General features: G+C 39.1%; 1 protein-coding gene across 3 annotated transcripts in view; it reads left to right on the plus strand.

Annotated features, from left to right (window-relative positions):
* Positions 1-12,928, plus strand: part of LOC146663877 (alpha-N-acetylgalactosaminide alpha-2,6-sialyltransferase 1-like) — a 16,677-nt gene extending 3,749 nt beyond the window's left edge. For 2 of the 3 annotated variants that reach the window (XM_085416816.1, XM_085416814.1), the window contains exons 3-9: positions 18-180; positions 2,538-2,700; positions 9,144-9,282; positions 9,372-9,475; positions 10,134-10,217; positions 11,106-11,205; positions 11,660-12,928. In XM_085416816.1, the coding sequence (XP_085272942.1) occupies positions 18-180; positions 2,538-2,700; positions 9,144-9,282; positions 9,372-9,475; positions 10,134-10,217; positions 11,106-11,205; positions 11,660-11,848 (942 nt within the window). In that variant the 3' untranslated portion in view covers positions 11,849-12,928. The remainder of the gene's footprint in view (positions 1-17; positions 181-2,537; positions 2,701-9,143; positions 9,283-9,371; positions 9,476-10,133; positions 10,218-11,105; positions 11,206-11,659) is intronic. The other variant, XM_085416815.1, reaches the window with a different exon arrangement.
* Positions 12,929-16,382: the final 3,454 nt, after the last annotated feature.

Below are 16,382 nucleotides of genomic sequence, written 5' to 3' on the forward strand. Positions count from 1 at the left end.
TTTTTTATGATTTTCAGACATGTGCTCAGTCTCTACGAAACACTCAGGATGAGAAATTCAAGAAGGCTTTTCTTCCTAACATACGTTTGTTTCTGCACAAAGACAACATTAACATGAGCGAGTGGAATCGCCTTTCACATTTCAACAGTCCTTTTGGGTTTATGAACTACAAATATGATGGTAGGTCTTTATGAAGCTGATATTGGGTCAGTATTGTGTGCCAGACTGAAGAATGACAGAGTAATATACATCTATTCTCTGACTGGATTTTTAAACACATATGTAGTTTTATGAGATATGTTTAAACAGCCAATGAAATAACAGCACGTCAATGCATTTAGGAATGGATGAATAGAAAAGATGGCGTGCTGATATAAACCTAACTCTGGACTACTTAATAAAAAAAACATGAAGCAATTATTTTAAGTGAGATACAGTTAAAATATATTAATTCAAATATTTATTTATTCAAATAATTAATCATTAAGGAAAATGTGATTGGTATAAACTGAACATATACCAATCAAACAAAAGCTTACATTTAAAATCTACTTAACTAATCTAATTAACTAATGTAAACAGATTAGTTAAAGTATGCATTTTAGGCATTTTTTGTTATTTTGAGTGAATGAAGACTTATGAGAGACAATCGAGCGACTGTTTTGGTAGTCGCTCTATTGTAATTTAACAGAGAACTATTTTGTCTGGAAATTTTCAAGTGCCGAATTTAATGTGGTTCGATATGAAAGAGTTTACACATCATGAGAGTGTTGGGATGAATCATGCTATTTTTCAGGTGATGTATTATATTTTCTGATGGTGGCTATAAAGATTTAGTTGTTTTTTTTTTTTTTTTTAAATGACATCAGAAACAGCAGTATGCGACATTACGTGATGGCAGAGCTTCAGTTCATCCTTTGTCATTTTTTTTTTTTTTTTTTTTAATAAATAGGACAGGGGGAATGAATGAGAGAAAGAGGGGGAGAGAAAGAAAGAAAACCAAAGGGGAGAAGAGATGGTGAGAAGGGGGGGGAAGAGAGAGAGAGAAAAAAAAAAAAGAACTCCTGGGTCACCTGTATGGAGAAAAAAAAAACAAAAACAAACAAACAGAGGAGACAGCAAACAACAAAGAGTAACATAATAATAGAGAAAACAAAGCACCATCACAATAAACTAGCTAGTCATAGATATCAATATTTACTAAATAATAAACGATATTGTGCAGCACGCAAGATAGACAGCGCACAGTGTGCTTTGAGGCAGCAGCCAAGAAAGCTTTAGTCCGTGTCTGTGAATACCCATGTGTGCATACCTGTGTGGATCAGCATGCTTGCATTCCAAAAGTTTCTCCATGTAATGATCTGCTAGGGAGTGTGGGGGGGCCACAGCCCCGTCCTCCAGGGTGTGAAGCGGGTATGGAGGAGATCAAAACTCCAGACATCCAGAGGCCCCCAGAACACAAGAGACCATGGAAGACCAACAGAGGGGCAGCCGCGCCACTGTTCCAGTAAGAGCTGAGGAGAGTCCCAGATGAGGGCTCGCCCAGCAGCCGCGGAGCAGAAGTCAGGGGGAGTTGCAGTGACGCGCCCGTGAGCTCCGCCGGCCCCCAGCTGTGCCTGAGTGACCGAGCCCCAGGCCGAGAGGCCGGGGGCACCCCACCTCCAAAAGGGCCCGAGCGAGCCCCAGGCCCCAGGCCCCGACAAGCGGCCGCCAAGGAGTGAGCCGGTGTGTACCCGGACGCCCACCCCCAGACACAAAGAACCACCAACACACCGACACCTGAGGGAGTCCGCCACCGGCAGGGGAAGTGGTGGTGGGTGGAGATAGGCCTCCAAACCTTGGAGGGCCTGAGGTGTCCCCAGAGAGGTGGCGTCTGATACCCAACCTGACATATAGACACAGACATACAGGCACACACAGACACAAACATCCATTCCCACCCTCATGCTCTCATATGCACTCACTCCACACTCAACCAACGTGGAGACAGACATAAAGAGACGCTGTACACACAATCACACTCCCCAAGCGTACTCTACAAACCGGGTCTAGGTACCCTTGCCCCTGGAGGGGGGAATTGCACCCAGACCCAGGTGGTGTTACCCTTTTCCCTGCGGTGGGGAGAGGCAGACCACCCCGACTCCGCAGCAGCAGGGAGGCCCCACACCCCAGACCGCAGTCGGACGGCCAACTCCTCCTACTAGCCCTCCCGCTCCAGCAGGCCGCAGAGAATGGGGGTGGGAGAAGACTCCAAACCTCCCTCCACCCGCTCATTGTAGTGTTGATGCATATGTGTTCTAAGGTGCAATTAAAACCCAGGAGGGCATGGAGCTACCTGATTTAGTTGTTAATATCCATCGATTCAAACTATATGCTACCTGCATCATATTGTCTTGTTTGAGACATCGTTATAAAGACATACATCTTTTAAATATGAAACATTAGTTTAAAGCAAACTAACAAACCTCTTCTCTACTCATACAGCAACCATAAAACAATCACAGAATGTGTATTCATGTTTTTCTTTTGGTTTGCAGATGTGATGGATTCAGTGAAGCTGATTCCAAAGCCAAATAAGCCACTGCTTCTCCCAAAACCAGGTGGTGATGGCTGTGTGCGCTGTGCTGTGGTAGGTACTGGAGGAATCCTGAACGGCTCAAAGAAGGGAGTGGAGATCGATGGCCATGATTACGTTTTTCGGTAAGACAAAAAAACCCCAAGCAAACCTGTTTGTTTTGTTTGACAGGCACTAGGCCAGGGGTCAAATTCAAATTCAAATTCAAATTTTATTTGTCACGTACACAGTCATACACAGTACGATATGCAGTGAAATGCTTAGACAACTGCTCGTGACCTAAAGAAAAACAAAGGAAAAGGCTATGAATAAGATCGGAAATAAATATGAAAAATTAAAAAGGGTAAATTTAACTAGGAAGGAACAAAATATAAATTAAGGTTAAAAATGAAATAACTGTACAACACAAATTAGAATGAAGGGTAAATTTAACTGGGAAAGAATAAGATAAACTAGAAAGCGAAAATTTAGTGTGCCTATGCCGCTGCCAATGAGTGCAGTTTGCCATTCATACGGCTCAAAAAAAAAAAAAAAAAATCCAAATAAGGGTAGGTAGACAGGCCGTACTACTGCTGGCATACCACTAGAGTGAGCCAACACACCACTAATTAAGTGAGTGAGCCAACACACCACAAGTTAAGTTTCACTTCCCTTCCCATTCATTTCAATAGGCAAAAACTAGCATTAAAATATTCATATTTAAAAAACTATAGAAGTAATAAACACCAAAAGTCATAGCACACCATTCCAGCTCCAGCCGCACAAAATGATATAACATATGTGAACCTTGTCTCAAAACTGTGCGGCACATAAGCGTGGGAAAATTTTCACTAAAATATTAATATTTAAAAAACTATAGAAGTAATAACCACCAAAAGTCATAGCAACTCATTCCAGCTCCAGCCGCACACAATCATATATGAACCTTGTCTCAAAACTGTGGGGCGAGTTACGGTCCAAAATTTCAGGCGGAATAATAATAATAATAATAAATCAGAGCAATAGTAATAAGTGTGCCTTTTGGCATAGGCACACTTAAATATATAAATTAAAGTTGAAAATAAAATAACTGTACAACAAAATACACAGTATAGAACTATATAAGAATGTATGAAGAAATATAAATAAATAAATATATACACAATAACAGCAGCTGTACAAGTATTAACTGGAAATGAAGAATATAGTGACCAGTGTTGTGCAATCCACATTATGTCTTGTGCAGTGCAAATATGCTTAAAGTGGTTTAAGTGATGAAGTGAAAACAATGTCCAGATTGTCCAGTGTGTGTAAGAACTATATGTGTGGGTCAGTACTGTGTAGTGGTGTGATTGAGAGACCGTATCGCCTGCGGGAAGAAGCTCCTCCTCAGTCTCTCTGTGTTGGTCTTCAGGGAGCGGAATCGCTTTCCTGACCTCAACAGAGAGAACAGTCTGTTGTTGGGATGACTGAGGTCCTTCACGATCTTCCTGGCCTTGGTCCAGCACCGCCTGCTGTAGATTGAGTGCAGGTCAGGGAGCTCGGAGCGGATGGTGCGCTCAGCTGATCGCACAACCCTCTGTCGAGGGTCAGCAACCTTTAACACCCAAAGAGCCATTTGGACCCGGTTTCCGCGCAAAAAAAAACACTGGGAGCCGCAAATACTTTTTGAAATCTAAAATGAAGATAACACTGTATATATTGTTTTGTTTTGTTTTTTACCTTTATGCTTTGTGTGAACAACTAAAGTAAGTAAAGTTTATTTATTAAGCGCTTTTCACAGACAGGCAGTCACAAAGCGCTGGACACAAATATTAAAATAAACAATACAATCAATAGACATTATACACAATGTAAAAGATCAAATGCAAATAATGTAAAGAATATAAAATACGTAGATCAACAAAAAGCTTGTTTGAACAGAAAAGTTTTTAACTGCTTATTAAAAGATTCCACAGAGCAACTAAGGTGTGTTTCTTATGAAATCCATGAAATGCTACAGAGAAAATTACATTTTATTTATGTAATTAACACATTTTGAACTCTTAAAGAAATATAACAAAAGGAAAGACACCCAGCTGAATTAAAATGATCCACACATTTAGACTTTTCATCACCACTTTACGGTAACATACTGGCGTCACTGTTGCCAGCGTCATACCGTGACGCTGTGTTACGGTAGCTTACTGTTCTGCAGGATGATACCGTTTTTTGCTGGAGTAGTATAATACTCTTGGACAAATTATGGTAACGCACCGTAGCCTTTTTTACGGTATCTCACTGGCGACAGTGACGCCAGTGAGATACCGTTATGTCGTAAATTACGTCAACAAAGTAACATCATACTGTGATACTACCGTTTATTCACGGTATGTCACTGTAAGCCCGCTGCAAGGTAATAAACTGCAACATATTAACCAGTAACTCACCGTTATCACGCATCATCAGTACCAAAAATATTCATCTCTGCTAGAGGATACCATGTCCCAACAGGCGGTCATTTACTGTTTAACAGGTAATTTACCGTAATTTCAGTTAACAGTAACATACTGTAAGAGACTGGAGGGTTCCAAAAAAATTGGATGGATGGATAGATACACACACACACACACACACACACACACACACACACACACACACACACACACACACACACACAAAATATAATTCATGTGCTTTACACCACTTTATTTCAATTCTGATTTTTCCCTGATGAAATACACATTTCCAAAATCAAAAACTGAAAAGAACTGAAAACATATTTTCATTGAGGAAGCACTTGTTTTTACTAAACCATGTAATCCATTATTTTCTCAGATGGTTGTACAAACATTAACGATATTATGTCATATCCATATCATGGCAGACAACATATGCTCAAGTGTTGGGTTTTCTTAGTTATATTTTTTAGGGTCTTAAACCTACAATGTGAAGTGCCTTGGCATTCATTTTGGTGGCACCATACAAATAAACTGAATTGTAATGAATATAATATCAAGCCCCACACTTCTGCCTTTATATACACTTTGTCCAAAATACTGGCTCACACCACCAAATCATTGCACAAAACAGGGTCCACAATGACATGGATGATCGTGTGTGGTGTGAAGGAACTTGACTGACCTGCACTGAACCCTGATCTTGCTTTGTGGACTGAGTTCATTGATTTGTAGGGTGAGCCAATACATGTGACAATTAAAGTGTAAGTAGCTGAAATAATTTTTAACAAACGGGTAAAAGAAGGAAAAAAAATCAAAACTGTTGCACTCAAAAAACCTATTGGACAGAGACAACGTCTTGCAAGATGGCAAGAGAGCTTGTCTTCATTGTTGCTGGTCTTGTGTAAATGTCCAGAAAGCATGGGCCATGGATCATCTGTGGAGACATGGGTAACAACACATTGGTCACTTAAATTATACAAGAAATTCACTAAAAATGGCAAAAACAGTTACCTAATTTGAAGTTCTCCACTCAAATTCGGTAAGCCGCTGGAGGAAAGTTGTGACATGAGGGTTAATGTGAACAACCTTTCGCTTTACAGTGGTCCCAGTCCTTCTGCTTGTCCCACACTTGGAGGTACATTTTGTTCCCTCTTCAGGGTTTATCCTTACAAAAAACCTTGCACACGCTGACTCCTGGTATTCCAGGTTCAATACATAGAATGAACCAAAGAAGATTACACGCCCCTCTGGACTCACCATCCAGCAGGTGGCGGTCATTGAACTTTGTCCTTAAATGTATAGGGGCAACATGTTGTCATTATGCAACATAAAATAATTTCAATACTTCACTTCTTCACACTGTCTAGATAGTCATAAAGCAAATAGCTATGTACAGTTAATTATTAATGGCCTTATGTACATAAGTCCGTTTTAACATATTATAATTGTACATAATTGGGAATTATTCTGCACATTAAACACACCTAACAAACAGTCAGCCCAGTTAAATTACCGGAGATGAATCAACTGTATGGTTATTTTGGAGTTTATAGTTTGTGCTGCTGTTAAACTTTACAGTATTGACTTCAGTATTTCTGCTGTTGGTGTAGCTAGACTACTATGTTGATCAGTAATATGTAATGTGAAATTTGATATTGTTACTTTGCTGGATTCACTGAGACACATGTCCAACAACCTTGGTTTATAAAGGAAATTACATAAATTTGAGCTAACAAAACAGAGACTGGATACCTGTGTCCACGAAAAGCTCCTGTGCCAAACAGAAATTTTAATATGGTCTAATCAGCTCTATTTCATAAATGACTTCTTACCAAGAATAATCAGCCTTGGGGTGCTTGGCAGGCTTTTAACGTGCAAACTGAACAATATAAATTTGCGTGCACTGAAGCCACAAAATTTAGAAATACACATAGTTGCAAAAAGTTCAGTGACCAATTACCTTTCCTAAATGACAAATGCAATGCAAAAAATAAGAGTATTGTCAATAGGGACCGATTCCCAGTTTTTACATGATCAAAATTATTCACAAAAGGCTTCAGTAAACAGAAAATGTGTGCCGACAAGAGAACAGTGCACAAAAATAAAAAGATATTTGAGCTCGACGCTTTAATGGGTTTAACATGACTTAGTCAGCACTCCGCACCGTACAGGTAGTACAAGCACACCTTAAAACACTGACCAGCTAACAGCTTTAAGCATTTGGGCGCAACCTCGGTAGTTCACCGATACACCTGTTGCAAACGTCCAAGTTTCTATCAAGTCTCATAAATCCATCGGCAACTATTACCTAACTAGTCTTTTGAGTCTCCACATTCATAGATATTGACATTTTGTCTTAGCATTTGAATGAAAATATCCTGGTAGGGTAGCTTAAAAGTCAAAACAAACAGTAATAAGAACGCATTTCGGACTTCTCTCGAATAAGTGAAAAAAACACTTACCTTCACACTGATTAGCTGGTTCCGATCCAACTTTAATGTGTCCCATGTCAGTCCGTTTTAGGGAAAAAGTGTTAAGTGGTTTCATTTAATTTTGAGATGCCCGCATGGACGAGCAATTTGGAGTCTAGCAGAGTTATCACGAATAGCATATGATCTTCAGATATAATCCAATCAACCTTGCATTTAACCCGATTGAACATCCAGTTACCTCTGACTACTTCTAAGTTGCACATGTTAACGGTCTCATCATCACTCTGTGCTGCAGCGAACTGGATCTGTGGCACAGAATAGTTGATGGTGATGTTGTTCTCCTGCTTTGCAGCTTTGTTTGAGTCTGAATTGCGTCTTATGCTGGGCAGACACTGTGCGAAGAGAAGCAGATCAATATTTTCTTGTTGTTGTTATTTTTTTATTTTTTATTTTTTGCCTGGTAGTGACCGAAAGAACGAGATCGCGGATACAAGCGGCAGAAATGAGCTTCCTCCGAAGGGTGGCTGGCCTCTCCCTTAGAGATAGGGTGAGAAGTTCGGCCATCCGGGAGGGGCTCAGAGTAGAGCAGCTGCTGCTCCACATCGAAAGGAGCCAGCTGAGGTGGTTCGGGCATCTGAAAAGGATGCCCCCTGGGCGCCTCCTGGGTGAGGTGTTCCAGGCATGTCCCACCGGGAGGAGGCCCCGGGGCAGACCCAGGACACGCTGGAGAGATTATATCTCTCGGCTGGCCTGGGAACGCCTTGGTATTCCCCCGGATAAGCTGGAGGAGGTGGCTGGGGAGAGGGAGGTCTGGGCCTCTTTGCTTAGTACAACTGCTGTCATTCACGAAGAATGGAGGCTTCCATATTCATTCACTTCTGTACTGGCATTACTCTTTCGATAGTCTATGACTATATAAATCTCGTATCAAAGAAACTGTTGTATTGATTTTAAAAAAATCTAAATAAAATGTTTATAAAATTCCACAAAAACAACATTTTTGTTTATTTTCTAACTACAAAAAGTTGGAACAGGTAAAAAAAAAAGGAAAATGAAGTTGGGCTAACCCCCCCCCCCCAAACAGCTAGCTAACAAGTCAGTGAGATAATTGGGTATAAAAAGAGCATCTTGAAGAAGATGGACAGCAGTTCAACAACATACAAAACACTAAGTCTACAAATTATTGGAAAAATGTTTCTCAACGAAAAAACATAAAAGGTTCCTAGACTTACATCATTGTTTCTATAGAAAAATAATTATTTAGTCATTATTTGAATTCAATTCGATTGAGATGTGAAATGATGAATAGGATAGAGATGACACAGAACACCACAGTACCAAATAGTTATGGAGGTTTATTAGAATACAGACGGATGATGCACAGTTGTAAATATGGACAACTCTTTTTCAGATGTGTTGATGTCATCAAAGTGTAATATTCTTCTTAAAATGGTACATTTTTTCTGTGTTCCATTGTGTATAATATGTGGGTTTATCCGATTTGCAAATAACTGCAGTCTGATTTGATTTACACTTTACACAATGTTCCAGCATGTTTCGAATTAGAGTTGCTTTATGATGATACTTCACATGAAATTGCTCACTGTCCCACAAGCAGTTTATATATGGCAGATATTTGTAGTCAACACCTAGACATTGGTATTGCACTTTTAGCTAGCAACAACTGATAAAATGTATTCTTGTCTTGTCTGGCAGGATGAATGGTGCCATCACTAAGGGTTATGAGGAAGATGTAGGAAACAAAACATCGGTTTACGTTCACACAGCCCACTCCATCACGACATCACTTTACTTGCTCAAGAAGTACGGGTACAAATCTGCCCCTCATGATGAGGTACTTAAACTTCAAAGACAACAGTGTTGTATCGTACTTATTTTCCCTGCACAGAATAAACATAAGGGCTCTCCTTTTCCTTTTGACAGGGTATAAAATATGTGTTGATTCCAGAGGGGATGAGGGATTTCCAGTGGCTAAAGGCTCTTCTGAGAGGAGAAAAGGTCTCTGCTGGCCCATACCGCAATAAACTGTGAGTATAAAATGCAAAAAAAAGAAAGAAAATTAATCAAGAAATGTTTTCACCACTTTCAAAAAGTTGCAATTATCCCATTAAGGAATTAAGACTCCAACTGTATTTGTTTACGTTTTGTTTTGTTTTTTGAATCATGATGTAAATGTTTTGTACTCCCAAACACATATGTTTGTTTATTTTTCAGTAAATAAATAAACACTATAACCTTCTATTTTTCTATTTCTATTTTATGGGACACATAATGATGCCACTGAGGAGAAAGTTATTAAGATTATTTGTACTATCATACATTATCCTTTACAGTATTTATACAACAATTGGACAAAATAAAATATTAATCAATACAAATATATATATTTAATCTATTAATTTATTCAAAGTCTGTTATCTTAGGTCAACACTGTAACATAATATAATATAGAAAAAAAAGAAATAAAAACAACATGAATTTAACAAATTAAATTCAACCAGTTGCCATTTGTTTCACAAATGCAAATTTTGAGTGTACATGGAAGCTTTACCTGCATACATATAAAATGTTTGTGACATGTAATTTAAATGTATCTTTCTAATATGTCTTTTACAAATCAAAATATCTTCTGTGGCATATATGTGACTAACAAGTGTGCCATATTTCGTCTTCTAACCTCACCAGACCAAGGACCTACTATTCAGGGCAATACAATGAAAGTCGTTTCTACGTTCTGCACCAGGACTTCCTCCGATATGTGCGGAACAGGTCAGCCTGCAATTAACACCCTGTACATAGTATTTTTGTTAAAAAGGCTATGAATAGTTAGAAGAAAGCTTTCATGGCTACTGGATGGACTCACGCGCAGACAGTTCTTTCTTTGAGAACAAAAGGAGATTATTTATTTACAACAGGGATCACCTCAGTGCTATATATATGTGCAGTGAGTTGGGAGGGGGTCCAGGGAGAGAAGGGGGGGGGGTATCCACACACATGCTTCCTCTTCCACACAGTCACCGCCACAGCTCCTCCGCACACACGCACTCCTCTTCAGCCACACTCGCTCTGAAACTCCACACACGCTGCCACACCCGTTTGTGGTTTACAGCTCTACCCCAGGAATGCAACCTTGTTAGCTAATTCAACCATACAGTTGGGATTCCTATTAGAAATGAACAATAAGGATGAGAAACAAGCAAAACATCACTGGAATAACTGTTATAAGATTGTAACTCAGACATGAATGTCAGCATGAACAGTCCTTGAACAATACAGTACTTTCCCCATTTACTTTGAAAATGGGAAATATTTGCAGCAATTTATTGAAACATGTGCAAACATACATAGACATACAATATATTAGACAAAATATATTGGTACAATTCTAACCAATCAATGTTTGGTGTGACCACCTTTATTTTTCAACACAGTCTGAACTCTCTCAGACAAACTTTCCTGTAATTCCTTTAAGTGGTCTTCAGGAGTAGGACTCCAGTCTTCTTGAAGAACATCAAGTAATTTACACTGAGTAATTTTCTATGCATGTGTTCTTTTACAGTGTGTTTGGGATTTGGAGGTTGCCTATTCTGCTGTCATAGAAGTGTAGCTCATTTTCCCCATGTGTATGCTTAATTGATGCTTCTTCTTCACTCACAGGTTCTTACTGTCACCTAATCTGAATAAAACATCCTGGTCTTTGGTCAGACCAACCAACGGGGCATTCACTGTCTTCTTGGCTCTGCACACCTGTGACATAGTGAGTTAAAACTACTTGAACTTTGTGTGCTTATTGCTGGTATTCACAGCTTTAGAAGCATTGACCTGGCAATTAACTCTAGAATGAGCAAGTCAACTTTCAGGAGCTTTCTCACACAGCCCAGATGAATCAGAAATAAGATGAAGAGTCTTCATGAAAAAGCACATTTTTACTCTGCAAGTTAAACAAAAGGTCCGCCCCATAGGGATTAATACAGTGCCACCCACCACATACTTCCCTTCATGAAACATAAGCGTTTTCACTGTTCTTGGTGTTTTAAATCCAAGAATAACTGGGATGAATCTGATGGATCTGGATCCCAACCATCATAGCCTTTGCCTCTCTAACTTTGTCCTCAACCTGCCTTCCTCTTATTTTAATAAAAAGACACATACACACGTATAATCATAATATATTTCTCCTACTATTTCTCCTGCCTTTCTGTCTTCCTCAGGTCGATGCATATGGATTCATGACTGACGACTACGTCAAATATCCTAACTACTATGTTGAGAAAAACATGAGCAAAGTCATTTTCTACGCCAACCATGACTACATTTTGGAGAAGAATACATGGAAAGACCTTCATAACAGGAAAATAATCAGGCTGTTTCGAAGAACTGAGTCAAAAGCAAAGAACTAAAAGCAACGCTGACATGATCAAGATTTCTGATTACCAGATTTAAAAACAACTATGTGTACTTTCCAAAGACTGAGACAATATGTGATGCTCAGTTTTACTCATTATGGTAGCTGGTTTTATTTTTCTGCAACTCCTTTTGTGGTTTTATCAAAAGCAAAAGACGATCGAGCAGTAATATCTCATTAATGATGCAAACTAAACCATCCAAAGCAAAGACGCTATGATTATTATCACTCATGTTATTTTATTAAAGTGCATCTCTGTGGGTAAATTTCCATAGATTAAAATCAAGCATCGACAACAGCTGGGATTGAGTCAAGAGCATTAATGCAGATGAACTCTTTGCCTCTTTATTTTTACTATTGGTTTAATTTGGTCACATTGAAGGGGTTTTCAGCATAAATGGCAGTTTTATAAATTTTCTTGCATTTGAATACTTGATATTGTTTGGTTACTATTGGTTGCAGATTTTCAGTTTTCATTTATGCTTTTTCAGCTTATATATCAAATATTGACAAAAGAGTAATATGTAATCCAGGTATATCTGTATAATTATTTACGTCTGATGTGTTATTTAGCTTTAAGATAAACGCTGTTAATACCTGTTTGTGACAGCTGTAGTTACAGCTTTTACTTGTGGCACAATATCTTCATGTTGAAACCAAATAGCCAATTATATAGTCCACCCCTGGAAAAAGGCATAATAACAAGATTATATTATTATCCTTTTTTTATTTGTTTGTTTGTTGGATTTTAATGGTTGACTTTGCTTTTTATAGTCAATTTAAATTTCTAGAGGTTTAATGGAGAAATAAGCTGTGATTTTATTGTGGTGGTTTGTTTTGATGTTACAGTTTTTCTCTGTTATTTTATTTTCTTAATTAGTTCAAAAGTTGTATCTTTCAGAAAAATTATTTTTTGTGAAACACAAAATGTTCAGTCAAACACAACAAGTTTTGTATAGAGTTGTTTGATGTATCAATGACATCCAAAGACAGCTCAAATGATCTGTAACATCTGTGTACATTGTGCATGTAATTTTATGTAGGAAATAAAGCTGACTTTTGTGGGATGTGTTAATTTTGTATTTTATAATTTACTAGCATAATGTAAACATACTTCTATTTCTAGTTTGCTTAAAAGTTTTAACCTAAAATCACTGTGCCCTGAAGCATCCCTTATTTATACTTTATCTTTTGCTTTATGATTCTTTTCTTGCTGCTGCTCATTTCTGTTATCATCTCATCCTATTCACAGTTCTTCATCCTGCAATTCCCCTTATCCAGTGGTACATTTCCTCCTTTCCAAAATGTCCTAATAAGATGATGTCTCATCATTAGATATGTCTCTGTGCAGAGTCTGTGCCTTAAAATATAAAGCTCCTTGGGATCACTGGCATTGTGAACAGGTGCTAAATAAATTTAATGAATTGAATGTTAACATATTAGTCCATTAATTTAATGCATCTATGCTGTTCTTCTTTTCCCTTATGCAAGAACAGAACAGCATATCTCATTTTAAAATCAGCAGCACCTCAAAGGAAATCTAGGCAAAGGATATTATTATTTGAGCACGAGAAAGGGGAAATAAATTTGTCATATTTGTAAGCGATCTGTCACTCAAAGACTAAATGCATGTAATGTGAAAAGAAAATAATCCAGTCCATTTTTTTTTTTTAGATCAGAAGCATAGTGTTATTTTTGTGGCGGTGTTAAACTGCACTGTGCATTCACGGAGCTATAACTGATAGTTGATCTTTGGAATGTGGTTTTACTTCCCCATTAACAGGGTTGGCAAATAAATGGTAAAATGGCCTGTATTTGTATAGCGCTTTTACTAGTCCCTAAGGACCCCAAAGTGCTTTACACATCCAGTCATCCACCCATTCACGCACACATTCACACACTGCTACATTGTAGCCACAGCCACTCTGGGGCGCACTGACAGAGGCGAGGCTGCCGGACACTGGCGCCACCGGGCCCTCTGACCACCACCAGTAGGCAACGGGTGAAGTGTCTTGCCCAAGGACACCTGTGTCAAGGTTACTGTGTGCCAAGCCGGAAGTATTTAAATAAATTTGCTATTGTCGTAAGTGGAAAGTTCCACAGCTCTAATGGAAAATACCACATTTCCATTTGTAGTGATGTGGGATGTGGGAACAGAACATATGCTCACATTGGTTACTACTATAGTTTTAGGACCCTTACATAGCATAGTCTCTGTTATAGTGTGTACACTGTCATTATTATAGTCTGTTCAGAGCGCTATGCTTCCACTACTGTAGATATATTTATAGCACTGTGTAGATCTGTTTACCACACACTAGTACATCTGTATATATGTAGCACATCTGTATGTTATACAGATCATCTCTGTATATGTATATCTATACATATGTATACAAAAGTACATCTGTACATTTGTCTGTAGTTCAGTCCAAAGATGATTAATTCATTGACACCCTAGCCAGGACGAGGACCCCAATTCTCACCTCCAAAGTACACAGTCCTTTTAGAAAGGTCATTTCAAGAATGATTTTCTGTGTTGAGTTGGGCATGACCAGTTCAAAAGTTCTCGTAATATCTATAATACGAGTCACTGATGTCTTGATGCATTCTCAATCATCCAGGAAAGTAAATCTCCACAAAGTTGATTCTGTTCATCTGGATGTAGCGTTTTGTGGGAGAAACGTTTCGTCACTCATCCATGTGACTTCTTCAGTCTCAGCTGACTGCAGGTTTCCCCAATCTTATAAACAGTACATTTGCATAATGACTGAAACCAGCCCACTGAAGGAACAAAGGGCTGGGAGGTCAGTTCCTTAATCTTAATTATGCAAATTCTCATGGCCATTGATCAACAACCAATGACCAAAACCCACTGATCAAAGCGATCAATGGCGGAAGATGTACCCTGTAGGTGTAAATAGACTGCAGAGTCCTGGCCTGACGAGGCTTACACCTACAGGCCAGTGGACACTCTTTCAAGGATGAGGATGTACACATCTTGGACAGGGAGGAACGCTGGTTTGAGCGGGGAGTCAAGGAGACCATTTATCTGAAAAGGGAAAGACCTGCTCTGAATCGAGGAGGGGGCCTAAGGGTACATCTTTCGCCATCTTACAATGCTGTGATTGCAGCCATTCCCCAACTCTCTGTGAATGGTGCTCACGGCCATTGAACAGTGGGCTTTGATCAGTGGGTTTTGGTCATGCTCCGGCTCGCTGAGCTCCTCTGGCTCAGGCTGAGCAGATCCGGGTGGATTCCTTGCATCCTTAACATAGAATGTTCCAATGCAGTCTATGCCACAACCAGTCTGGCAAATCCGCCTTCTTTGGATCTTGTGTGTTCCTTCTATACTTCCTGCATGTGATGCACTTACAGATGTGTGAGGCAACTGCACTGCTGCATCCAATGACTCATATCCCATTAGATCGCAATTCATTTACAGTCATACCTCTTCCCTGATGCTGTACTTTCTTATGATAATGCTGGATCAGTAAAGAAGACATGTGGCTTGCTTTTGGAAGAATGGCAGGATGTTTCATGTGTGGATGAAGATCAGATCTTGTCAAGTGGCCGCCTGCTCTCAGCACACCCTGCTTATCCAAAAATTGACTTAATTTGCATAGCGTGTTTGCTTTGTCTTTGGATATTATGTTGTTGCATTGCCGTAGATTCTTGATTTCACTGCTGAATGCTTCTCTTTGGACCAATCTGATTCTGAAAAGTTTAGTTTGTTGTCTTTCCTCAACACTTGTACTTCCGTTGGGATTAAGACCTTTGACTTGCTTAGCACAACATTTAAGACAAGCAACAGCTCATTTAACAGCTCTTTTCCAGCCAGAAAACTTAGTCAGGCGGTCCAACAATGTTCTATTTACCTTTGTGCTGGTGTTGAGCACCTGAGCCTTTTAAAGTTCTGGATCATTGTCACTAACCTCTCTCACCTTAGCCTCCCTTATGGGTAACTCCGTTTCCCGCAGAGTCTGGCCCTGATTTGAAGCAACGAGCTGATCTGCCGATAACCCTCTCAATGCATGGTCCACCGGATTGTCTTCGGCTATCAGCAGCTCTCCTCTAAATTCGTACACTTAGAAGAATACGCCCGACCCATTGTTCAAATTTGGGGAAATGAAGGATGCATTTGTCGGCCGCTTTTGGTGCAGGCTTCAGATTGGGACAGCCTTTGCTGCCTGGCTGTGATGTAATCGGCCTTCAAATGCAGCCTCCAAAGGATGCAGCCCCTGAATTGGGACCTAGCATATATGACTGGTTGGTTACAGGAGGACAAACCTGTCATATCAGACAGTATCAGTCGGAATCTGGAATAACTCTAAACCAATAAAATATAGGAAACAGATCAACTTAAAATTGGAATTAATTAAATGGTTCATTAATAATTAAATGCCCATTCATTTCATTTAAAGCTTTTAATACATTATTTATTTATTTCCAATTTTATTTATATTATATATTATACATATAATTAATTATACAATTATATATTCAATTAATACAAATTTGACATTTAA

The sequence above is a fragment of the Rhamphochromis longiceps genome, linkage group LG8, assembly GCF_057381845.1.
Source record: "Rhamphochromis longiceps isolate RC_006_pf linkage group LG8, R_longiceps_female_GT1.1, whole genome shotgun sequence".
Lineage (NCBI taxonomy): Eukaryota > Metazoa > Chordata > Actinopteri > Cichliformes > Cichlidae > Rhamphochromis > Rhamphochromis longiceps.